Raw genomic sequence first — 26,201 nt, 5'->3', positions numbered from 1 at the left:
CCATATGTGTGCTTCTGTGTATCAGTGTAACAGTAGGGGGTAGCTGAAATGTCTGCAGAGTTTCCTGATCAATATAACAGGGGTCCAGGCTCAGACAGTCATGTTTTGTGTGTGTGTGTGTGTGTGTGTGTGTGTGTGTGTGTGTGTGTGTGTGTGTGTGTGTGTGTGTGTGTGTGTGTGTGTGTGTGTGTGTGTGTGTGTGTGTGTGTGTGTGTGTGTGTGTGTGTGAGAACATACAGAGGACCTAGAGGAGGAGAAAGAGAGTCCGTCTGAGGCGGACCTGACAGACAAACAGGAACACCAGTTACGTCACAGAGAACTGTTCCTCTCGCGCCAATATGAGAGTCTACCAGCCACACACATCAGGTACACTCACTCATTTACACACACACGCTAGGGACATGACGGTCATGGAATTTTGGATGACTGCAATTGGTCAGCCAAATGACCACAGGCATCTTAATATCCGTTCGAATAGCAAACAAACAAAATATATATATATATATACAGTTGAAGTCGGAAGTTTACATACACTTAGGTTGGAGTCATTAAAAGTTATTTTTCAACCACTCCACAAATTTCTTGTTAACAAACTATAGTTTTAGAAAGTCGGTTAGGACATCTACTGTGTGCATGACGCAAGTAATGTTTCCAACAATTGTTTACAGACAGATTATTTCACTTATAACTCACTGTATCACAATTCCAGTGGGTCAGAAGTTTACATACACTAAGTTGACTGTGCCGTTAAACAGCTTGGAAAATTCCAGAAAATTATGTAATGGATTTAGAAGCTTCTGATAGGCTAATTGACATCATTTGAGTCAATTGGAGGTGTACCTGTGGATGTATTTCAAGGCCTACCTTCAAACTCAGTGCATCTTGGCTTGACATCATGGGAATATCAAAAGAAATCAGCCAAGAACCAAGAAAAAAAATTGTAGACTTCCACAAGTCTTGTTCATCCTTGGGAGCAATTTCCAAACGGCTGAAGGTGAATGGAAAAAAAAAACGCACACTGCTCTTGATAGTATCACTGATCTTTAATAAGCTTACGTATCAGCCTCATGGCCTTTGTTAGACCTTTTGCTCTCAAAAGCTCTGACGAAGGCCCTGAGGCCGATACGTAAGCTTGTTAAAGATTGCGTAAGCTTGTTAAAGATTGCCATGCACCTGCAATTGTTCAACTATTGCCATGTACCTGCAATAGGTTTGCTCAGATGTGCGAGTACCTTTTGAATTTCAAACGCTTGAAGGTACCTCGTTCATCTGTATAAACAATAGTACGCAAGTATAAACACCATGGTACCACGCAGCCGTCATACCGCTCAGGAAGGAGATGCGTTCTGTCTCCTAGAGATGAATGTACTTTGGTTCGAAAAGTGTAAATCAATCCCAGAACAGCAGCAAAGGACATTGTGAAGATGCTGGAGGAAACAGGTACAAAAGTGTCTATATCCACAGTAAAACAAGTCCTATATTGACATAACCTGAAAGGCCACTCAGAAAGAAAGAAGCCACTGCTCCAAAACCGCCATAAAAAAGCCAGACTGCAGTTTGCAAATGCACATGGGGACAAAGATTGTACTTTTTGGAGAAATGTCCTCTGTTCTGATGAAACAAAAATAGAACTGTTTGACCATAATGACCATCGTTATGTTTGGAGGAAAAAGGGGGAGGCTTGCAAGCCGAAGAACACCATCCCAACCATGAAGCACGGGGGTGGCAGCATCATGTTGTGGGGGTGCTTTGCTGCAGGAGGGACTGGTGCACTTCACAAAATACATGGTATTATGAGGAAGGAAAATTATGTGGATATATTGAAGCAACATCTCAAGACATCAGTCAGGAAGTTAAAGCTTGGTCGCAAATGGGTCTTCCAAATGGACAATGACCCCAAAGCATACTTCCAAAGTTTTGGCAAAATGGCTTAAGGACAACACAGTCAAGGTATTGGAGTGGCCATCACAATGCCCTGACCTCAATCCTATAGAAAATTTGTGGGCAGAACTGAAAAAGTGTGTGTGAGCGAGAAGGCCTACACACCTGACTCAGTTACACCACCTCTGTCAGGAGGAAAGTGCCAAAATTCACCCAACTTATTGTGGGAAGCTTGTGGAAGGCTACCCAAAACTTTGACCAAAGTTAACTTCTTACGGCTGAAATCCCGTTAACGGGATCGATATGACAACAGCCAGTGAAAGTGCAGGGCGCCAAATTCAAACAACAGAAATCTTATAATAAAAATTCCTCAAACATACAAGTATTATACACAATTTTAAAGATAAACTTGTTGTTAATCCCACCACAGTGTCCGATTTCAAAAATGCTTTACGACGAAAGCATACCATGTGATTATGTTAGGTCAGCACCTAGTCACAGAAAAACACAGCCATTTTTCCAGCCTAAGAGAGGAGTCACAAAAAGCAGAAATAGAGAAAATGTATCACTAACCTTTGATGATCTTCATCAGATGACACTCGTAGGACTTCATGTTACACAATACATGTATGTTTTGTTCGATAAAGTTCATATTTATATCCAAAAATCTCAGTTTACATTGGTGCGTTATGTTCAGTAATATTTTGCTTCCAAAACATCCGGTAATTTTGCAGAGAGCCACATAAATTTACAGAAATACTCATAATAAACATTGATAAAAGGTGCAAGTGTTATGCATGGAATTATAGATAAACTTCTCCTTAATGCAACCGCCGTGTCAGAGTTCAAAAAAGCTTTACGGAAAAAGCACACCATGCAATAATCTCAGTACAGCGATCAGGCACAAAAACAAGCCATACAGATACCCGCCATGTTATGTAGTCAACAGAAGTCAGAAATAGCATTATAAATATTCACTTACCTTTGATGATCTTCATCAGAATGCACTCCCAGGAATCCCAGTTCCACAATAAATGTTTGTTTTGTTCGATAAAGTCCATCATTTATTTCCAAATACCCCCTTTTTGTTTCCAAATACCCCCTTTTAGTTCACAAATCCAAATTCATGAGGCACAGGCACTTAGTCCAGACGAAAAGTCAAAAAAGTTGTATTACAATTCGTAGAAACATGTCAAACGATGTATAGAATCAATCTTTAGGATGTTTTTAACATAAATCTTCAATAATGTTTCAATCGGACAATTCCTTTGTCTTTAGAAAGGAAAAGGAACAGAGCTCACTCTCACGGGTGCACGACTGACTTAGCTCATGGCATTCTGCCAGACCCCTGACTCAAACAGCTCTTATTCGCTCCCCCTTCACAGTAGAAGCCTGAAACAAGATTCTAAAGACTGTTGACATCTAGTGGAAGCCTTAGGAAGTGCAATCGAACCAAATTTACACTGTATATTGGATAGGCAAAGACTTGAAAACCTACAAACTTCAGATTTCCCACTTCCTGGTTGGATTTTCATCAGGTTTTTGCCTGCCATATGAGTTCTGTTATACTCACAGACATAATTCAAAACGTTTTAGAATCTTCAGAGTGTTTTCTATCCAAATCTACTAATAATCTGCATATCTTAGCTTCTGGGCCTGAGTAGCAGGCAGTTTACTCTGGGCACCTTATTCATCCAAGCTACTCAATACTGCCCCCCAGCCATAAGATGTTAAAAAGTTTAACTTTTTAGGGATAGGGGGCAGCATTTTCACTTTGGATGAATCGCGTGCCCATAGTGAACTGCCTCCTACTCTGTCCCAGATGCTAATATATGCATGTTATTATTACTATTGGATAGATAACACTCTGAAGTTTCTAACACTGTTTGAATTATGTCTGTGAGTATAACAGAACTCATATGGCAGGCAAAACTCCAAACAGGAAGTGGAAATTCTGGGGCTGGTTGATGTTAAACTCATCGTTTATTCACATCCCAGTAAGATATGGATCTGTTCGCACTTCCTACACCTTCCACTAGATGTCAACAGTCAGTAGAACGTGGAATGAAGCTTCTAGTGTGATGTGGGGCCGGATGGCAGCTATTTGAGTCAGTGGTCTGGCAGAATGCTAGTTCCTGGTCACGCGCACTAGTCATGATATGGCCATGCATTCCATTACTCTGTAGACAAAAACGAATGCTCCGGTTGGAACGTTATTGGATATATATGATAACAACATCCTGAAGATTGATTCTCTACTTAATTTGACCAGTTTATTCGACCTGGAATATAACTTTTTGAAGTTTTTGTCCGAGTTCGCCTGGACCGGCGCCAGCGTTTGGACAAGTGAACTAAACGTGCTAGCAAAAGTAGCTAATTGGACACTAGTAATGGCCATTATCGAACAAAACAACGATTTATTGTGGAACTAGGATTCCCGGCACTGCATTCTGATGAAAGATCATCAAAGGTAAGGGAATATTTATGATGTAATTTCGTATTTCTGTTGACTCCAACATGGCGGAGAAATGTTGTGTCTTTCTGAGCGCCGTCTCAGATTATTGCATGGTATGCTTTTTCCTAAAGTTTAAAAAAAATCTGACACAGTGGTTGCATTAAGAACAAGTGTATCTTTAATTATATGTAAAACATGTGTCTTTCATCAAAGTTTATGTTATTTGACGTGGCTCTCTGTAATTACATCAGATATTTTGGAGGCATTTCTGAACATGGCGCCAATGTAAACCGAGATTTGTGGATATAAATACGCACATTATCGAACAAAACATAAATGTATTGTGTAACATGATGTCCTATGAGTGTCATCTGATGAAGATTATTAAAGGTTAGTGATTCATTTTATCTCTATTTCTGCTTTTGTGACTATCTTTGGCTGGGAAAAATGGATGTGTTTTTTGGATTTGGTGGTGATCTAACATAAATATATGTTGTGTTTTCTCTGTAAAACATTTAAAAAATCGGACACGTTGGGTAGATTAACAAGATGTTTATCTTTCATTTTCTGTATTGGACTTGTTAATGTGTGAAAGTTACATATTTCAAAAAAATATTTTTGAATTTCGCGCTCTGCCTTTTCAGCGGAATGTTGTGGGTGTTCCGCTAGCAGAACCCCTGGGCTAGAAAGGTTAAAGGCAATGCTACCAAATACTAATTGAGTGAATGTAAACTTCTGACCCACTGGGAATGTGATGAAAGAAATAAAAGCTGAAATAAATCATTCTCTCTACTATTACTCTGACATTTCACATTGTTAAAATAAAGTGGTGATCCTAACTGACCTAAGAAAGGGAATTTTTACTAGGATTAAATGTCAGGAATTGTGAAAAACTGACTTTACATGTATTTGGCTAAGGTGTATGTAAACTTTCAACTTCAACTGTGTATGTGTGTATATATATAATATATAATAAATATATTTAAAGATTGAATCCGCAGTCGGTGGTTAACAGTGCCACCACCATAGTTTGTGTTGCTGAGCTGAGGAGACGTCAGCATGGTCCCACCAAAAGAATGCTGTACATTTTGTGTTCTTCAGTCGCGCGTGTCCAGTGACTTATTTGTTGTAATATTGCAAACAAACGTGTCAGTTTCCCAATTAAGGATTTCAGCTTTAAAAGTCGCATATCTCCTCTACTCTGCTCCTGACTACATGTACTGCTGTTGGGGGGGGGGGGGGTGGGGGTTCCCAGGCAACCAAAGACTTGTTTGCTACAACACCTTGCTTGTTTCAGCAACGTTTCATCACGTTACAGCAGAAACAGACTAAACCCCATGTATTCCTGGTGTCTCATTTTCAATCAGCTGTTTGTTACACACACACACACACACACACACACAGTTCCTTCGCAAAGTATTCAGACCCTGTGACTTTTTTTGTTACGTTACAGCCTTATTCTAAAATGTATTAAATATGTATATATATTTCTCAGCAATCTACACACAATACCCAATAATGACAAAGCAAAAACAGGTTTTTAGGTCATTTATTTTGCAAAAAAAAACAACCTTTATTTACATTAGTTTTCAGACCCTTTGCTATGAGACTAGAAATTGATCTCAGGTGCATCCTGTTTCCATTGATCATTCTTGAGCTGTTTCTACAACTTGATTGGGGTCCACCTGTGGTAAATTCAATTGATTGGACATGATTTGGAAAGGCACACACCTGTCCAATATAAGGTCCCACAGTTGACAGTGCATGTCAGAGCAAAAACCAAGCCATGAAGTTGAAGGAATTGTATGTAGAGCTCCGAGACAGGATTGTTTTTAGGCACAGATCTGGGGAAGGGTACTAAAACATCTGCAGCTTTGAAGGTGCCCAAGAACACAGTGGCCTCCATCATCCTTAAATGGAAGAAGTTTGGAACCCCCAAGACTCTTCCTAGAGCTGGCCACCCCGGCCAAACTGAGCAATCACGGGAGAAGGGCGGTGACCAAGAACCCGATGGTCACTCTGACAGAGCTATAGAATTCCTCTGTGGAGATGGAAGAACCTTCCAGAAGGAGAACAACCTCTGCAGCACTCCACCAATCAGGCCTTTATGGCAGAGTCGCCAGACAGAAGCCACTCCTCAGTAAAAGGCACATGACAGCCCGCTTGGACTTTGCCAAAAGGCACCTAAAGACTCTCAGACCATGAGAAAGAAGATTCTCTGGTCTGATGCAACCAAGATTGAAGTCTTTGCCATGAATGCTAAGCGTCACGTCTGGAGGAAACCTGGCACCATCCCTGCGGTGAAGCATGGTGGTAGCAGGATCATGCTGTGGGGATGTGTTTCAACGGCAGGGACTGGGAGACTAGTTAGGATTGAGGGAAAGATGAACGGAACAAAGTACAGAGAGATCCATCATGAAAACCTGCTCCATAGCGTTCAGGACCTTAGAGTGGGATGCAGGTTCACCTTCCAACAGAACAATGACCCTATGCACACAGCCAAGACAACGCAGGAGTGGCTTCGGGACAGGTCTCTGAATGTCCTTGAGTGGCCCAGCCAGAGCCCGGACATGAACACGATCAACCATCTCTGTAGAGACCTGAAAATAACAACACTTCCCATCCAACCTGACAGCTTGAGAGGATCTGCAGAGAAGAATGGGAGAAACTTACCAAATGCAGGTGTGCCAAGCTTGTAGCGTCATACCCAAGAAGACTCGAGGCTGTAATCGCTGCCAAAAGTGCTTCAACAAAGTACTGAGTAAACAGTCTGAATACTTATGGGATATTTCTGTTTTTATTATTTATTTTTTTTAAATATAAATTGGCAAAAATTTATAACCAGTTTTTTCTTTGTCATTATGGGTTATTGTGTGTAGATTGATAACGAAGAAAAACAATTTTATACATTTTAGAGTAATGCTGTAATGTAACAAAATGTGGAAAATGTCAAGGGGTCTGAATACTTTCCGAATGCACTGTATCAGTGGAGGCTGCTGAGGGGAGGACGGCTCATAATAATGGCTGGAACTGATCATTTTATTTTCATGACTGTCTTCATCCATAACCGTCGGTGACACGGTTGTACAGTAATTGTGCCAGCCCTAACACACACACACACACACACAATCCCCCCTGCTGTAACAGGCAGTACCCCAGGATGCACACTCACCCAGCCATTAAACTGTGTACCACAGACAACAGTGCTCATCCCCCCCCCCCGTCTCTCTCTTTTAGGGGGAAGTGTAGTGTGGCATTGTTGAATGAGACGGAAGCTGTTCTCTCCTACCTGGACAAAGAGGTAAGAGGGGTTGTGTGTAGGTGTTGGTAGGTCCACACCTGCCAATAAAATGCCTCCCATACCATTCTCATATGTCAGCTTTGTGTGTGTGTGTGTGTGTGTGTGTGTGTGTGTGTGTGTGTATTGTAAAAACATCTGTGTTTTCCAAAGGATATGTTTTTCTACTCGCTGGTCTACGACCCTACCCAGAAGACACTGTTGGCTGATAAAGGAGAGATCAGAGTGGGACCACGCTTTCAGGCCGACGTACCTGACATACTACAGGAGGGTAGGGCGCACACACACACACACACACACACACACACACACACACACACACACACACACACACACACACACACAAGCCCCTCTCTCTGACTGACTGTATCTCTTCGTAGGTGACTCAGATGAACGTGACCAATCAAAGCTAGAGGAGAAGCTATGGGATCCTGACTGTCCTCTCTCCAGCAAACAGATAGACCAGTTCCTGGTGGTGGCACGGTACGACCTTTAACCTCTAATCCCTGACCTCTCGGTTCGTTTTCCGTACCAAAGAGCCCGGACCCTTGATCTCTAGCCCTGACATTAAAACTGTGTGCTTGTAGGGCGGTGGGGACGTTTGCCAGGGCGCTGGACTGTAGCAGCTCAGTCAGACAGCCCAGTCTACATGCGAGTGCAGCCGCCGCCTCACGAGACATCACACTGGTGATAGACACACACACACTCGTATTGTCCCGAGTTTGACTGTTCGTCTAAGGATGTAACCTTCTCTAACTTTCTATCTGCCTGTGTGTGTCCCCGTGTGTAGTTCCATGCGATGGACACGCTGCATCGTCATGGTTACGACCTGTCCAGTGCGTTGAGTGTGTTGGTGCCGTCCGGTGGGCCGGTGCTGTGTCGGGACGAGATGGAGGAGTGGAGCGCCTCGGAGGCAGCCATGTTTGAAGAGGCTCTGGAAAAATACGGAAAGGACTTCAACGACATAAGACAAGACTTCGTAAGTCTCCGTGTGTGTGTGTACATTGTTTTTAGTGTCACGTGCACATGTACAGTGAAATGCCTTTCTTGCTCGTTCCCAACAATGCAGTAACCAATATCAGTAGTACTATAAAATGCTAACGTATGGTAGAACAAAAACACAGGAGAAAGTAAGAAGCTATATACAGGGTCACTTCCAATACCTTATTTACAGAGTGCACGGATACTGGAGTGATGGAAGTAGATATGTATAGGGGGAAGGTGACAGGGATACTGGAGTGATGGAGGTAGATATGTATAGGGGTAAGGTGACAGGGATACTGGAGTGATGGAGGTAGATATGTATAGGGGGAAGGTGACAGGGATACTGGAGTGATGGAGGTAGATATGTATAGGGGTAAGGAGACAGGGATACTGGAGTGATGGAGGTAGATATGTATAGGGGTAAGGAGACAGGGATACTGGAGTGATGGAGGTAGATATGTATAGGGGTAAGGTGACAGGGATACTGGAGTGATGGAGGTAGATATGTATAGGGGTAAGGTGACAGGGATACTGGAGTGATGGAGGTAGATATGTATAGGGGTAAGGTGACAGGGATACTGGAGTGATGGAGGTAGATATGTATAGGGGTAAGGTGACAGGGATACTGGAGTGATGGAGGTAGATATGTATAGGGGTAAGGTGACAGGGATACTGGAGTGATGGAGGTAGATATGTATAGGGGTAAGGTGACAGGGATACTGGAGTGATGGAGGTAGACATGTATAGAGGAAGGATGTGTGATTAACAAGAGTAGCAGCAGTGTATATAATGATTGTGTGTTTAGGGTCAGTATGAGTGTGTAGTGTGCATAGAGTCCGTGCAAAAAGAGAAATAAAATCAAGGGTCAACTCAGATAGTCCGTGTAGCCATTCTGTTAGCTATTTAGCAGTCTTAAGGCTTGGGGATAGAAGCTTTTCAGGAGCCTGTTGGTGTCAGACTTGTTGCTCCGGTACTGCTTGCCGTGTGGAAACAGAGAGAATAGTCTATGGCTTGGGTGGCTGGAGTCTTGAACGATTTTCCGGACTTTCCTTTCACATCGCCTGGTATAGAGTTCCTGGATGGCAGGGAGCTCGGCCCCAGTGATGTACTGGGCTGTCTGCACCACCCTCTGCTGTAGAACCTTTTGAGGATTAGAGGGCCCATGCCAAATCTTTTCAACCTCCTGAGGGTCTTCACGACTGTTTGTGTGTATGTGTACCATTTGAAGTCCTTAGTGCAGGGTTTCCCCAAACTCGATTCTTGGGACCCCAGGGGGTGTTTTCGTTTCTGACCTAGCGCTACACATATGATTCAAATCAACTATTCAATAAAGGTTTGATCTTTTTAATCAACCGTGTAGTGTTAGGGCAAAACACTACATGTGCTCCCCTTCTGGTCCCGAGGACCGAGTTTGGGAAACGCTGCCTTAGTGATTTGGACACAGAGGAACTTGAAGCTCATTGACCTGCTCCACTGCAGCCCCGTTGATGTGGATAGGGGGCGTGCTTGCTCCCCGTTTCCTGTAGTCCATGATCAGCTATTATGTCTTGGTGACGTTGAGGGAGACGTTGATGTATTGGCACCACACTTAATTTTTTTTATCCTTATTTTACCAGGTAAATTGACTGAGAACACGTTCTCATTTTACAGCAACAACCTGGCGAATAGTTGGAGGGGGGACGAATGAGCCAATTGGAAGCTGGGGATGATTAGGTGGCCATGATGGTATTAGGGCCAGATTGAGAATTTAGCCTGGACACTGGGGTTAACACCCCCACTCTTACGATAGGTACACACTGCCAGGTCACTGACCTTCCTGTAGGCTGTCTCATCGTCGCCGGTGATCAGGCCTACCACCGTCTTGTCGTCAGCAAACTTGATGTTGATGTTTGAGTCGTGCATGGCCACGCAGTCATGGATGAACAGGGAGTACAGAAGGGGACTAAGCACACACCCCTGTGGGGCCCATGTGTTGAGGGTCAGTGTGGCAGAGGTAGGGTTGCACATTTTGGGGAATATTCAAAGGTGGAAACTTTCCATGGGGATTTAACGGAAATATATGCAAATTAATATTAATACCATTTAAATGTATTTTGCATTGTATATATTTACCATATCATATGGAGACCGAAACATAAACCTTTTACCTCATCATAAGTAGACATAATTGCAAATTATTAAATCCTTCCAATAGAAATTTTAAAAACTATTTAGTTACGAATTGAACTTTAATTAAATGAGTTGACTCTTCACATGGGATGATTTCACTGAACAACAAAAGGGAATATTGAATGATCCCCAAGTGGCTGATGAGATGTTGGCACGACTGCCATATTGCATCTCCATCCCAAAGCCCTTGCTTGGAAGTGTACTTCACCAGACTGCCAAGAACTTTGCCCTCACCCAGGCCAAGGTAGCGAGACACGGTAGTGTCTTGATAATCCAAGATGGCGTAGCAGTGGGATGTTTCGATTGTCTTGTCCCGTCCCTTGTACAGTTGACGTTGGAAGTTTACATACACCTTAGCCAAATACATTTAAACTCAGTTTTTTCACAATTCCTGACATTTAATCAGAGTAAAAATTCCGTTTTAGGTCAGTTAGGATCACCACTTCATTTTAAGAATGTGAAATGTTAGAATAATAGTAGAGAGAATGATTCATTTCAGCTTTCATCACATTCCCAGTGCGTCAGAAGTTTACATACACTAAATTATTATTTGGTAGCATTGCCTTTAAATTGTTTAACTTGGGTCAAACATTTCATGTAGCCTTCCACAAGCTTCCCACAATAAGTTGGGTGAATTTTGTCCCATTCCTCCTGACAGAGCTGGTGTAACGGAGTCAGGTTTGTAGGCCCCTTGCTCGCACACGCTTTTTCAGTTCTGCCCACAAATTTTCTATAGGATTGAGGTTAGGGCTTTGTGATGGCCGCTCCAATACCTTGACTGTGTTGTCCTTAAGCCATTTTGCCAAAACTTTGGAAGTATGCTTGGGGTCATTGTTCATTTGGAAGACCCAAGCTTTAACTTCCTGACTGATGTCTTGAGATGTTGCTTCAATATATCCACATAATTTTCCTTCGTCATGAAGCCATCTATTTTGTGAAGTGCACCAGTCCCTCCTGTAGCAAAGCACCCCCAAAACATGATGCTGCCACCCCCGTGCTTCACGGTTGGGATGGTGTTCTTCGGCTTGCAAGCCTCCCCCTTTTTCCTCCAAACATAACGATGGTCATTATGGTCAAACAGTTCTATTTTTGTTTCATCAGACCAGAGGACATTTCTCCAAAAAGTACAATTTTTGTCCCCATGTGCAGTTGCAAACCGTAATCAGGCTTTTTTTTATGGCGGTTTTGGAGCAGTGGCTTCTTCCTTCCTGAGAGGCCTTTTCAGGTTATGTGGATATAGATACTTTTGTACCTGTTTCCTCCAGCATCTTCACAAGGTCCTTTGCTGCTGTTCTGGGATTGATTTGCACTTTTCGCACCAAAGTACATTCATCTCTAGGAGACAGAACGCGTCTCCTTCCTGAGTGGTATGACAGCTGCGTGGTCCCATGGTGTTTATACTTGCATGCTATTGTTTTTACAGATGAACGTGGTACTTTTAGACGTTTGGACATTTTTCCCAAGGATGAACCCGACTTGTGGAGGTCTACAATTTTTTTCTGGGGTCTTGGCTGATTTCTTTTGATTTTCCCATGATGTCAAGCAAAGAGGCACTGAGTTAGAAGGTAGGCCTTGAAATACATCCACAGGTACACCTCCAATTGACTCAAATGATGTCAATTAGCCTATCAGAAGCTGCTAAAGCCATGACATAATTTTCTGGAATTTTCCAAGCTGTTTAAAGGCACAGTCAACTTAGTGTATGCAAACTTCCGACCCACTGGAATTGTGATACAACGAGTTATAAGTGAAATAATCTGTCTGTAAACAATTGTTGGAAAAATTACTTGTGTCGTGCACAAAGTAGATGTCCTAACCGACTTGCCAAAACTATAGTTTGTTAACAACAAGAAATTTGTGGAGTGGTTGAAAAACGAGTTTTAATGACGCCAACCTAAGTGTATGTAAACTTCCGACGATAATTTCTTTCTTCGTATATATTTTTCATAGCATTTTTCCATCTACGAACTGAACATACTCTCCTGCAACCTGCCTCACCCAATGCGGTGTGGATCTGCTATTGTTTTATACTTTAGAACCGTAACCCCCTTCAAGCTAGCCAGCTAGTAGTCAGTTAGCCACTGCTAGTTAGCCATTACCGTTAACTGGGACATCTGCCAGCTTCAGCCCGTTCAACTCCTGCCAGCCTGCACAGTGCGATATCAACCCAGAGCATATCGGACTGCTTTTCTCCACCATATCTCCGGATTCCTACCACAAGCGCTGAACCTTTACTCCGGATCATCGCAGTTAGCTAGCTGCTATCCGAGTGGCTACTCCTAGCTAACTTCTCTGTCCCGAAGCAAGCACCAGTTAGCCTGGAGCTAGCCTCGAATCTATGCCCATCTCCTGGCTAGCCGAATAGATCTATCAAGAATTCCTGGGCTTCAATTACCTCTTTTGCCTATTGGCCTGAACCCTTTGCTGCCGACACGGAGCCCCGCCGATCCATCATGAATGGTCTACCGATGTAACCGTCCGAGGGGGTTTCTGTCCCAAAGCAAGCACCAGTTAGTCTCGAGCTAGGCTCATCTCCCGGCTATTATCTGCTATGACTACAAGGTCCGATAGGAATTCAGGGAACTCAGTGAGGAACGCTGTATATGGCCCAGAAAAACAGTTTTCAACCAGCGATTGAGTTGTGAGACTCTGCTGTAGAGCTCATCACTCCCCCTAACTGGGAGGGGGCCAGAGACAATTACTCGATGCCGACACATCTTTCTAGCTGATTTACACGCTGAAGCTATGTTGTGCTTGGTGACCTCTGACTGTTTCATCCTAACATCGTTGGTGCCGACGTGGATAACAATATCCCTATACTTTCTACACTCGCCAGTTTTAGCTTTAGCCAGCACCATCTTCAGATTAGCCTTAACGTCGGTAGCCCTGCCCCCTGGTAAACAGTGTATGATCGCTGGATGATTTGTTTTAAGTCTAATACTGCAGGTAATGGAGTCTCCAATGACTACAGTTTTCAATTTGTCAGAGCTAATGGTGGGAGGCTTCGGCGTCTCAGACCCCGTAACGGGAGGAGTAGAGACCAGAGAAGGCTCGGCCTCTGACTCCGACTCGCTGCTTAATGGGGAGAACCGGTTGAAAGTTTCTGTCGGCTGAATGAGCGACACCGGTTGGGCATTCCTACTGCATTTCCTTCCAGAAGCCATGAGAAAGTTTTCCGGCTGCGGGGACTGTGTGAGGGGATTTATACTACTATCTGTACTTACTGGTGGCACAAATGCTGTTTCATCCTTTCTTACACTGAAATTACCCTTGCCTAACGATTGCATCTGAAGCTGGGCTTGCAGCGATCGTTCTGCTGTATATTATGAGTACAGCGACTGCAATTAGAAGGCATCATGTTAATGTTACTACTTTGCTTCGGCTGTTGGAGGTCCTGACGAACCATGTCCAGATAAAGCGTCCGGAGTGAAAAAGTTGAATGAAAAAAAGTTGAGTGAGGGGAAAACAAAAAATATAAACGGTAATTAAAAAGTAAAAACCGTAAAGTTGTCAGGTAGCAAAGTAAGGTTAGCAACAAAACACACAGCAGCACGTTAAGTTCACCTATTGACGACACAAAATCTTATTTACAGTGACGGCCCCCCCAAAAAACTTTGCGGGACTGTGGTTGGGTTTGGGAGCAATTCTTGCTGTAATTGGTGGGAGTCGGACAGGAAGCCAGTAGGTGTGAGCGGGTGGGAGTCGGACAGGAAGCCAGCAGGTGTGGGCGGGTGGGAGTCGGACAGGAAGCCAGCAGGTGTGGGCGGGTGGGAGTCTGGACAGGAAGCCAGCAGGTGTGGGCGGGTGGGAGTCGGACAGGAAGCCAGCAGGTGTGGGCGGGTGGGAGTCTGGACAGGAAGCCAGCAGGTGTGGGCGGGTGGGAGTCGGACAGGAAGCCAGCAGGTGTGGGCGGGTGGGAGTCGGACAGGAAGCCAGCAGGTGTGGGCGGGTGGGAGTCTGGACAGGAAGCCAGCAGGTGTGGGCGGGTGGGAGTCGGACAGGAAGCCAGCAGGTGTGGGCGGGTGGGAGTCGGACAGGAAGCCAGCAGGTGTGGGCGGGTGGGAGTCGGACAGGAAGCCAGCAGGTGTGGCGGGTGGGAGTCGGACAGGAAGCCAGCAGGTGTGGGCGGGTGGAAGTCTGGACAGGAAGCAAGCAGGTGTGGGCGGGTGGGAGCCGGACACGAAGCCAGCAGGTGTGGGCGGGTGGGAGTCTGGACAGGAAGCCAGCAGGTGTGGGCGGGTGGGAGTCGGACAGGAAGCCAGCAGGTGTGGGCGGGTGGGAGCTGGACATGAAGCCAGCAGGTGTGGCGGGTGAGAGTCGGACACGAAGCCAGCAGGTGTGGCGGGTGAGAGCCGTACAGGAAGCCAGCAGGTGTGGGCGGGTGGGAGTCGGACAGGAAGCCAGCAGGTGTGGGCGGGTGCGGTATGAAAACCTGTGGGAGCGGGATTAATTCATCAGTCAGACCTCTACATGTCTTAATGACGCAGAAGGAAAGCAGCCTCCGGGGTGTATGGTTTTCTGCTTGTTTATAGCCTCGTACAGTTTGTTAAGTGCCTGCTTCTTGTTTTTCTTGTCCTGAGGTGGAATATATGTATATATATATATATACAGCAGTCACAATAACAGCTGAAAACTCTTGGGAGGTAAAAGGGTTGACATTTGACCATCAGGTATTCCAAGATGGGTGAACAATGGGTCGAGAGTTCAGCACACCATTTGTTGTTGATGAAGAGGAATACCCGTCCCCCTCTTTACTTCCCTGAATCCAATGTCCTGTCTGCTCAGTGAATGGCAAAAACTTTGATTTGGATAGCCACAGGGAAGTGGCAGGTATTCCCTTTGCCGTAATCTTGCTAGGGCTCCCCTCTCCTGCCTCTTTGTCGCCGGCATTTCCTCTTGAATAGCTGGGAAAATTGGATCAGAATTATACAACCATTATACAACGGACATATGAGTCTAAGTTGATGCCGGAATTAGGTTAGTAACTGCCGATCTGATGTTCAAAAGTTCTTGTCTGTCATTTTGTGCAAAAAAAAATTAAGGGTAAATGCTAAAATGATCACTAAATAGCAAAGTTGGGTTGGAGCTCGCAAGATGGCAGCCATACAGTATGGCGCCATCTTATTTGTGTGTGCGTGTGTGTGTGTGATGAATTGGTTTCAGAATAACCCTGGTCGGCCTGCTCATCAATATTCATGAGGTTTCTGACACACAGACGTAAAAAACATGAGCGTTAATACCATCTCTCTCCTTTTCCCTCTCTTTAGCTACCGTGGAAGTCTCTGACCAGTATAATAGAGTATTATTACATGTGGAAGACAACAGACCGATACGTACAGCAGGTCAGTCTCCGTATCTCTAACCCACTCCTGCTAGCTAGCTAGCTAACCTAGCTGTTAGCCACACCGCAGAATCCAGTGCCAAGCTGTCCTCTGGTCTTATTGGCTAGTAGTCTAACCCTCCTCTCTGTCTTTCTCTCTGAGCAGAAGAGACTGAAGGCAGCAGAAGCAGAAAGCAAACTGAAGCAGGTTTACATCCCCACATAGTAAGTGTGTGTGTGTGTGTGTGTGTGTGTGTGTGTGTGTGTGTGTGTGTGTGTGTGTGTGTGTGTGTGTGTGTGTGTGTGTGTGTGTGTGTGTGTGTGTGTGTGTGTTTTATTGATTGAGTGTCTAAGTGTTGGTGTGTGAGTGTTGGTGCACAATCATGTCCATATACAGTGTGTGTCTTCAGCGTTAGAGGATTCATGTTGAAGATTTGTTGTGTATCTACCTCTCTCTTATTTCGCAGCAATAAGCCCAACCCTAACCAGATCTCAGTGACCAATGGGAAGATGGCGACGGTGAATGGGGCTGGGCCTGGAGCCTACCATGCAGCAGGGGGAGGACGAGCCTGCGAGAGCTGCTACTGTAAGTACACCTTCCTCACTTCATCCATCCATCACTCTCCATCCCTCATCTTAAACACTCATCAGAGTGTTTAAGAGGATGACTTATCGATCGACTGTTAGATTTTGATCATGTTTATTGATTGTGCTTTGATGAGGTGAATGAGTCCTAACATGCAGAATGTGTGTGTGTGTGTGTGTGTGTGTGGGTGTGTGTGTGTACAGCGACGCAATCAGCCCAGTGGTACTCGTGGGGGCCACCCAACATGCAGTGTCGCCTGTGTGTGTCGTGCTGGATGTACTGGAAGAAGTACGGTGGCCTTAAGATGCCAAGCAGAGCGGAGGGGCCCGAGGAGAAGACCCCACCCAGCCCTATGCCCAACGTAAGACCTCACCTTTAACTACTTTACCCCAGGGGCTTATTCTGCCGAATGAATGTTACTGAACATTCTGATAAATATATAATGTAGGACAGTTGTTTCTCTCCGTCATGCAGAACGGGTACTCATGTTGGCCCTCTCTCCCTCTAGGAGCCTCGGTCGCGTGGCCACGGCCCCCGCCAGTCCAGTCACATGGTGCCGGTGCGTAACAGCGGCAGCCCCAAGTCCTCCACGAAGACAAAGCAGGCCTTCCTGCTGCAGGCAACCCGCCTCACCAAGCTGGCACGCCACATGTGCCGCGACATCATCAGACTGCGACGCGCTGCGCGGCGCCCCTTTGTGCCCATTAACTGTGGCGCCATAAAGGCTGCGTGTAAGAGCTCCTTCAATTCCTAATTTCTGCCTCCACACACACACACATGGACACACACACACACACACCGCCCCCTCCTTCACCTTGACGCCCCCCTTTCACCCCCTCTCCTCCCACCCTCTGTCTGTCTCTCTCTCTGTTTTTGTTATATTGTATTATATTATTATTATGTTTTTTGTATTTCCCCCCCGTTTCCAATAAAGACTGGCGGTCCTCATGACTTTTGAGTTTCACCATCTGTTCATCCGTCTGTCTAGGTCTGTTTTTGGTTAGTTTTTGTCAATATCAACTGAACAGCCGTTAGAGCCGTTTGAAATTCATACGAGTACACACTGTTCTCCAAACATTTCTCAGAACGGGTCATTTTGTACACATGCATGCCCCGCACACACATCCTATACATGCTCACCCATACACAAACACACATAATGGAAGCTCTTCTCCAGCCAGAGTAGATTATAGTCGCAGAATGTCAGCGTATATTTGCTAAGGTTAGTTAGAAGTGGAGGAGACATATTTTACTAAGAGAATCTCTATTTTGCACAGCACACAGTGCGTGTTACATTGAGGAGCCTTGCTGTGCTTTTTCTGCAAGGAATTGTGTATATGAGATACGAGTGGTCGGTGTGATTGATTTGAGAGAAGTTTCATTAGAGCTCATCTGATGACATAAGGAGGGAAGGAGGAATGTAAATGGGTGAGTTCAGGTAGTAGTGGCTTTATGAAAATGACCACGGTGGTAACTAGCCTTCTATTCTCAGCTGTTCTTTCTGAGTTTAAAGCTCGTTTTTATTTATTTCCTGTTTCTGTGTTGCCAAGCCAACCCCCACACGTGCTCCCATTCCGTCCTGTAAGCCACTCTCACATGCCCATATCAGGATGTTCCTCTGTTCCAGTCATATGGACTCACTTCTATTGCTCTCTATTTCTCCTACCTCGTATTTATCTCTGTCTCTTGCTCTTCATCTCTCCCATTCCCTCTCTTTCTCTCTCTCCATCTCTTCCTCTCCATCCTTCTCATCTTTCTCCGTCTCACTCTCTTCCTCTCGCCATCCCTCTCTTTGTCTCTTTCTCTCTCCGTCTCTTCCTCTTCTTTCTTCTCATTTTTCTCCGTCTCGCTCTCTTCCTCTCTCCATCCCTCTGTCTCTTTCTCTCTCTCCGTCTCTTCCTCTCTCCATTCTTCTCATCTTTCTCCGTCTCGCTCTCTTCCTCTCCATCCCTCTCTCTGTGAATGTGACAGTGGTAACTGTAATAAAGTCACAGCTGAAACCATCCTCTCTGAGTCCTTGTGCTTCATTTGTCTGTGTACCTGTCATCATGCCACCACACTCACCGATTGGTCAGAGGACCAGACAAGGCCCGTCCCCTACTGCAGCATGGACTCCACCCTTCTCTGCCTGCTTCCATCACACCCTCACCATGTGCATGTGTTATACGGGTTACGCTTATATATTTAGTGTGTGAGCTCTGCTATCAACCCATAACCACCTCATACAGTAAGTCATCTAACACACTGCTACATCTACCCATAACCACCTCATACAGTAAGTCATCTAACACACTGCTACATCTACCCATAACCACCTCATACAGTAAGTCATCTAACACACTGCTACATCTACCCATCACCACCTCATACAGTAAGTCATCTAACACACTGCTACATCTACCCAAAACCACCTCATACAGTAAGTCATCTAACACACTGCTGCTACATCTACCCATAACCACCTCATACAGGAAGTCATCTAACACACTGCTGCTACATCTACCCATAACCACCTCATACAGTAAGTCATCTAACACACTGCTACATCTACCCATAACCACCTCATACAGTAAGTCATCTAACTCACTGCTACATCTACCCATAACCACCTCATACAGTAAGTCATCTAACACACTGCTACATCTACCCATAACCACCTCATACAGTAAGTCATCTAACACACTGCTACATCTACCCATAACCACCTCATACAGTAAGTCATCTAACACACTGCTACATCTACCCATAACCACCTCATACAGTAAGTCATCTAACACACTGCTACATCTACCCATCACCACCTCATACAGTAAGTCATCTAACACACTGCTACATCTACCCATAACCACCTCATACAGTAAGTCATCTAACACACTGCTACATCTACCCATAACCACCTCATACAGTAAGTCATCTAACACACTGCTACATCTACCCATAACCACCTCATACAGTAAGTCATCTAACACACTGCTACATCTACCCATCACCACCTCATACAGTAAGTCATCTAACACACTGCTACATCTACCCATAACCACCTCATACAGTAAGTCATCTAACACACTGCTACATCTACCCATAACCACCTCATACAGTAAGTCATCTAACACACTGCTGCTACATCTACCCATAACCACCTCATACAGTAAGTCATCTAACACACTGCTGCTACATCTACCCATAACCACCTCATACAGTAAGTCATCTAACACACTGCTGCTACATCTACCCATAACCACCTCATACAGTAAGTCATCTAACACACTGCTACATCTACCCATAACCACCTCATACAGTAAGTCATCTAACACACTGCTACATCTACCCATAACCACCTCATACAGTAAGTCATCTAACACACTGCTGCTACATCTACCCATAACCACCTCATACAGTAGGTCATCTAACACACTGCTACATCTACCCATAACCACCTCATACAGTAAGTCATCTAACACACTGCTACATCTACCCATAACCACCTCATACAGTAAGTCATCTAACACACTGCTACATCTACCCATAACCACCTCATACAGTAAGTCATCTAACACACTGCTACATCTACCCATAACCACCTCATACAGTAAGTAATCTAACACAGTGTTTCACTCTCAAACTGCTTTCAACTCAAACTGCAGTTATTTACAGTTTTATTAGCAGTTACTATTAGTTGGTAACAGTTAGTTTCAGAGCTTTCAGATAAATTCGTTAGTAGAGTTTCACCAATTCAAAACAACTACACAGCATGCCACAGGCACCAGTAGATGAAGCAATGTTCATATCTTTTCTCTGTCTGAAACATTCTCCGTATTCTTGACTGAATGACATAGTACAGCTGCTTTGTCTGTCACTGGCGCTGTTTGGTGATTGGTCAGTAGTAGAGCTGCTGTGTGGTGATTGGTCTAGATATGTTGCGGCTGTCGGAGGGTCAAGTCGGGCGACCGCCCAGAATCCGGACCGCCCAGAGGAGCACCCTGACCAGCGTCCTGCAGTTCCTGGGTAACACTCGCAATGTCTAAACAATGGACCAATACGTGTTTGTATGACATAAGAGTAGTCTCCAAGGAATGACATTCTCTTATGACAACAAATAGAAAAAAACAGAGTAATATGGGTGGTCAAACATGTGATGCTATGTGTTCCAGAGTCCCGCCCCGCGATACACGCCCCCCGTTCTCACCGAACCCTTGGCCTGCAAGCCCCTCCCCCTCGCCGCCTCCTCTCTTCTCTCCCTCACGGTCCCCATGGCCTTCTGGGTAAACGCAGCTTCCACCACCACACCAGAGCCGAGCCAGAGAAACGCCCAGGTACACAAACACACACACACACTTGCACACACACCTACAATCACACACACTCCAACTAATCTCTATTATGTTGTCTCCTGTGTCCTTCTGTAGAAAACCCAGGCCAGACAATGGTACCAGTGGTGAGTAACAGTTTCTCTTTTACTAAACACAGGACTTTAAATATGTGGTGTTCCCGCCTGACAACATTGCAGACGCAGATCTCAAATCGCCTGGATAGGTGTTTAACATGTCAGCTGACCACATCACATATTATACCAATCTGCCCGTAGACCAACCATAGACTTCAAATACAGACATTTAAGGTTGAATCTACAATATTACATCATTAAGCATGGCAGTTTTTTTTTATTGGATAATCAGGAGGTGCTCGTATTTGATTGTCTCGTTCTGAAGTTATTGTTTGTGATTGGCTCTTCCCAGCAGAATGGCCGTAGCAGTGGAGGCGGGGGGACCAGGGGCAGTGCTAGGGGTGGAGTCATGATTAGGAAGAGACGCCCAAACTTGATCGATGCCCCCGATGACAGCTTCTTCTTTGTCTCCCGGGAGACCAGGTAGGGGTGGCCTTTGATTGGCAACTGGCCTGATGATGCGTGAAACCGTCTTGCGTGTGATTGGAGAGTGACGGCTTATTATGCCTGTGACTGACAGCTGACTGGGCTTGAAGCAGCTGTGTCCTAACAAGCTTCAACAACCCTGACTCACCAAGCACAGAAATAGAATTCCAGAGATAAGCGTGTAGAAATGTAATTAATAAGCAGATCACTGCTGTTGGTTGAGATTCATCAGGAGTTGAGTGAGCAAACTGGGCCAAATTAGTCTTCAGATATAGTTTTGCTATGCAACAACTTGCTAGGGTAAGGGTTAATGGATAGTTAGTTGAACATATTTTATAGGGGACTAACAAGGAGACAACTGCAGGGTTATAAACAGGATTGAGACTGAGGCCACTGCCAAGCTGATGAATGGGACTCCACAGGTAACCAAATATTCTCATCTCATACAAAACACACTCACATGATGTAATGACTCTTAATGTGCACAACACCTGGGTCTGTATTCAATAAGTGTCTCAGAGTAGAAGTGCTGATCCAGGATCAGTTCCATAAAATCTTGCATTATCACTCCTACTCTGAGACTCTTTTGGGAATACAGACCCTGACCCCTGACCTCTTGTGCCCTGTTGCATCGTGGGTCGGCGTGTGTTTCCCTTCCTGTCAGTGACTGGCTGCTTGTCTCATTTCAGTGCTGCAGCCGTTACACAACTGCTCACGGTAAGCCCCCCACCCCGCACACACACACGCTCATATGCACACACATACATACACACACACGTGCCCTGGGTTACCTGTGGAGTCTGTTTTCTCACTTGTGCAGCGTACAGTCCAGTCCACTTGATAATGCACTCACACACAAACATACACACACTCACTGTGTCCATGAACCATTGCCACCCACATCGCCCCCCGGCTTCCCGGGATGAAGGGTTATTTCAGACTAACTGTCTGAGATTGACCAGGTTTCAGTGGAAATATCATTACTGCATTACTGGAGCATCCACTTACATCATCTGTGTGTGTGTGTGTGTGTGTGTGTCAGGAGACCTCATCTTCCCAGAATCACAGGAATAGAATATGCTAATGAGTCTCATCTGTTTGGCTGACTGACACTAATGACAGATGATGTAGATGCTCTATTCTTTATTAGAACCAATCAGAGCTCAGCTAGAGGTCAGGTTGTTGGTGTGTGACCATAGCTGTGGGAAGTAGGGGTGCAACCCCTGAAAAATAAAAAATACATACAAATAATAATAAATACCCATTTTCCCCAAATAAATATTTTCACAAAATGAGTGCAATGACCCTTTAATAATGCTGTATTAGTAGACCTACAGTGTATGTAGTGCGGGCAAAAAAAAATGCAGCACCCCAAAACTACTTCCCATGGCTATGTGTGTGTGTGTTTCTAAGCAGGTAGACATTAGTCTCCATTAATAATGTTCCGACATACACGCCTGCACAGGTAGAAGCATCGGTTGGGCTATGCAGAAATGGACTGGTAAAATCCATCCAGAGTCTTATGCGTTAGTGTCCTGGCGTAAACTTCCCCACCGGACGCAAAATTGGTAGCTAGCGGATAATATTTTCAATGAGTGTATATCTCAAGTGAGTAGTTTGCGCCATGACAGCTAACGTTAGTGTTACAAGCTTACAACCACTATAATTAGCCTAGCTATCTGCGTCGGCCTTTGGTCCGCCTCTGTCATGTTATCGAGATCATTTTTGAGCACAATTCCCGCTCACATTTTATGCCCGCCCCAAAAAAATTCTCCCTTTTCGAAGTCACCGAGAAAATCCACCATGTTCCATTGAACTAGTTCTGTTGCCCTAGGTCTGGGACTTCCGAGACTATGAAATAATATATTCAGCAAAAGGTACTTTCACACTTCATACATTTTCCATGACTCTGTGACTGGTCCTGCCTCACTAGATGGAGTGATCAATATTACAGATTATATCACGCAGAGAAGCTCTATTACAGTCATCACTCTTTATAATAAACACTCAGTCATTCACAGGACAGCCCTCAGGACCCATCTCTCTCTCCATCTCCCTCTCGCTCTCTTTTCTTGATGCGGTAAAACACAATGGCCTAAACAACACAATATGCACGTACACGCCACATGAGGCTGCTGAGGGCAGGACGGCTCATAGTAACCGCTGGAACGGAGCGAATGGAATGGCATCAAACACAATGAAACCATGTGATGTATTTGATACCATTCCACTGATTCCGCTCCAGTCATTACCAACAGCCCATCCACCCCAACTAAAGTGCCACCAACCTCCTGTGATACACTCTCACACACAGTGTCTATATTAGCCCGCACTAATTCAATCCCAGCGTTGTACTGGAGGTAATTGATGTGTTTTTCTGTTCAGAGAAATGATAAACAGAGAGAGAGAGAGAGAAAGAGAGATGCTGCTGCTGCTGCTGTAGTAATCGACTCCCTCGAACAACAGCCCTTTACTTAATTTCTCTCTCTGTCTATCCCAATGTTTTAACAGTGTTCTAATGTTCTGTTGAGTTCCCCTCTGATGTCATGTCCTGTCCACGTGATGTCGTGTCCTGTCTCTCCAGGAGGGTCAGGCGGCTGCTGTCTCGGTCCCAGCTGAGGCGCGCCTGTCGACAGCCCTGTGAGCAGATCACCCTGCGCAGGGCATCCCAGGCACCACCACAGGGGCCGCTCCTCGCCCCTCCACACCCCCACCCCAGCCTCCGGATGAGGGGACCCATTGTCATCCACGACTGACCCCTGACCTCTGACCCTATCTCCCTCCCATGCCTGTACCCTGCCTATGCTCAGCTCGACATGCAAGACCCCAATCCAAGTTTCACCCAGCCCCGCCCTCCCTAAACGCCCCCCTTTAAAAAAAAAAAAACGGTGAATCTCTGGACTCTTCGGAATCTGACCCTTCACCTCGGCAGGAAGTGATGTGCTTCGTTGCCGTGGAGACAGACATAAAGGGGTTCCCACCTGTACAGATCCAACTCCCCTGGGACAGAAAACCAGTGAGTGTGTGAACTTGATTATGTTTTTTCTTCTTCAGTACCTACTGCATGTCAGTGACTGGTGGTTGTGAGCTCTCCTCGGTTTGTCAGAGAGATCTAACCTGATATCAACTAACCAGATCGGCTTAATTTAAAGGGATGGTTTGATCATAAACTAGATGGTTAAAGGGATTGGATCACTAACTAGATAACTGCATCATTATGCATCCTACAGTTCCACGACACTGCTAACTTCTGAGTCAACAACATAGAAATACGCTCCTCTGCATCTGAGCCATTGTATATTACTATACCGATTGCAACTCTGTACAATCTAGACATTCTGTTTTATGCTCTACCTAGCACTGCTATAGGCAGAACACTTCCTCTCTCCTCAACGGAACCTGGGACTGTCATGACAGATCTAATCTGATTTGGTATTCTATTCCCTGTGTAGGGCACAACTTTTGGCCAGATCCATCTAGTGCCCAAGGGAATAAGGGGCTATTTAGAACGTCCCCTGCAGTAGCATGCCACTGAGGTCAAGCCTCCTGATTTGTTTATGTTGGTGTTCATGAATGTCACGTGTTGAAATATGCTGATTAAAAACAACAGTTTCCTCTACTTGTCTCCTTTATGTCTTCTCATCTTCTCTCCGTATCTCCTTGTGTCCTTTCCTTCAGAGGGCCTGAAGCTTAATTTAATTCAACACTCCAAGTCCCAGGGCCAGGGATCAGTATGTATGTGTGTGCGTGTGTGTGTGTGTGACTGTTTGTTATGATGGATGGGGGCTGGGTTTTCAGGTTTGGGTATTTGATATCGGAATGACGTTGTCAATACCCCATGGAAACACAGTAATTCACACTACCAGAGAAGACTCTGCTCAGAGCACCAATCACACGCTGAAGATTACAGCACACCGCAGGGATGTGTCTGTGTGTGTTAGCGATTTGAACGCACTACAAGTATAGGTGTGTGTCTGTTCGTATGAGAAAGATGGAACTAATATTTCGGTGTGTTATGCTTGGGTTGTTTGGGGGAGACCATAACATAAAACAAATACACCACCTCCCTTTCCCCCTCCCCTCCCCTCCCATTGGTTGATGTGTTATTTCATGGAGGGTGATTTCTCATATTCTGCCTCCCAGCCTTCAACACAGATTTAATGGCAGACTGTTCCAGTCTCATTATCACACATAAAGACACTCCATACCGACGGCCAGTGAATGATACTACACAACACGGGACACAGATGGTGGGCATACAATACAAGACCTGTTGTTAACAGAGGCATTTCAATAAAAAAACTCAACCACAGACGAATACAGGAAATGGGGTATGAGAATCATCTTTGCCTCAGCATACTGGTAAATGAACAGTAGCCTAATACACTAAATGCACCCTGTCTCTACAGTGTGCTTAGTGGGTGGTAGGGCTGATCCATCAAGCCCCACGGTGGCGCACCATCGGTCCCTGTTATTACAGAGGACATTAGGTATTTAGAAAGAACGAGCAAACATATTATTAGAAAATCGTTTTTAGCTTTTAATCCCCATTAACCTCTTTTCTGAACCAGCATTCTCTATTCTGTATACTCATCTTGGTAACGTTTTTCTCTCCCCTCTGCAGTAAGTTCACTACAT

The 26,201-nt window shown here is 45.0% G+C and overlaps 1 protein-coding gene across 6 annotated transcripts in view; it reads left to right on the top strand.

Annotated features, from left to right (window-relative positions):
* The window catches only part of LOC129825110 (metastasis-associated protein MTA3-like), a 33,451-nt gene extending 8,269 nt beyond the window's left edge, over positions 1-25,182 (top strand). The window contains exons 4-20 of one of the 6 annotated variants that reach the window (XM_055885114.1): positions 240-366; positions 7,574-7,637; positions 7,788-7,905; positions 8,015-8,117; positions 8,222-8,321; positions 8,425-8,613; positions 16,055-16,129; positions 16,274-16,332; positions 16,575-16,693; positions 16,897-17,054; positions 17,202-17,424; positions 20,606-20,698; positions 20,845-21,006; positions 21,100-21,128; positions 21,430-21,560; positions 22,253-22,280; positions 24,148-24,304. In XM_055885114.1, coding sequence (XP_055741089.1) covers positions 240-366; positions 7,574-7,637; positions 7,788-7,905; positions 8,015-8,117; positions 8,222-8,321; positions 8,425-8,613; positions 16,055-16,129; positions 16,274-16,332; positions 16,575-16,693; positions 16,897-17,054; positions 17,202-17,424; positions 20,606-20,698; positions 20,845-21,006; positions 21,100-21,128; positions 21,430-21,560; positions 22,253-22,280; positions 24,148-24,207 — 1,838 coding nt within the window. In that variant the 3' untranslated portion in view covers positions 24,208-24,304. Of the gene's footprint in view, positions 1-239; positions 367-7,573; positions 7,638-7,787; positions 7,906-8,014; positions 8,118-8,221; positions 8,322-8,424; positions 8,614-16,054; positions 16,130-16,273; positions 16,333-16,574; positions 16,694-16,896; positions 17,055-17,201; positions 17,425-20,577; positions 20,699-20,844; positions 21,007-21,099; positions 21,129-21,429; positions 21,561-22,252; positions 22,281-24,147 lie in introns of those variants that run through there. The other 5 variants (XM_055885030.1, XM_055884940.1, XR_008754840.1 and 2 more) reach the window with 5 other exon arrangements.
* The last annotated feature ends 1,019 nt before the right edge of the window (positions 25,183-26,201 follow it).

Source organism: Salvelinus fontinalis, chromosome 1 (assembly GCF_029448725.1).
Source record: "Salvelinus fontinalis isolate EN_2023a chromosome 1, ASM2944872v1, whole genome shotgun sequence".
Taxonomy (NCBI): Eukaryota; Metazoa; Chordata; class Actinopteri; order Salmoniformes; family Salmonidae; genus Salvelinus; species Salvelinus fontinalis.
This window is presented reverse-complemented; position numbering and strand designations above follow the sequence as displayed.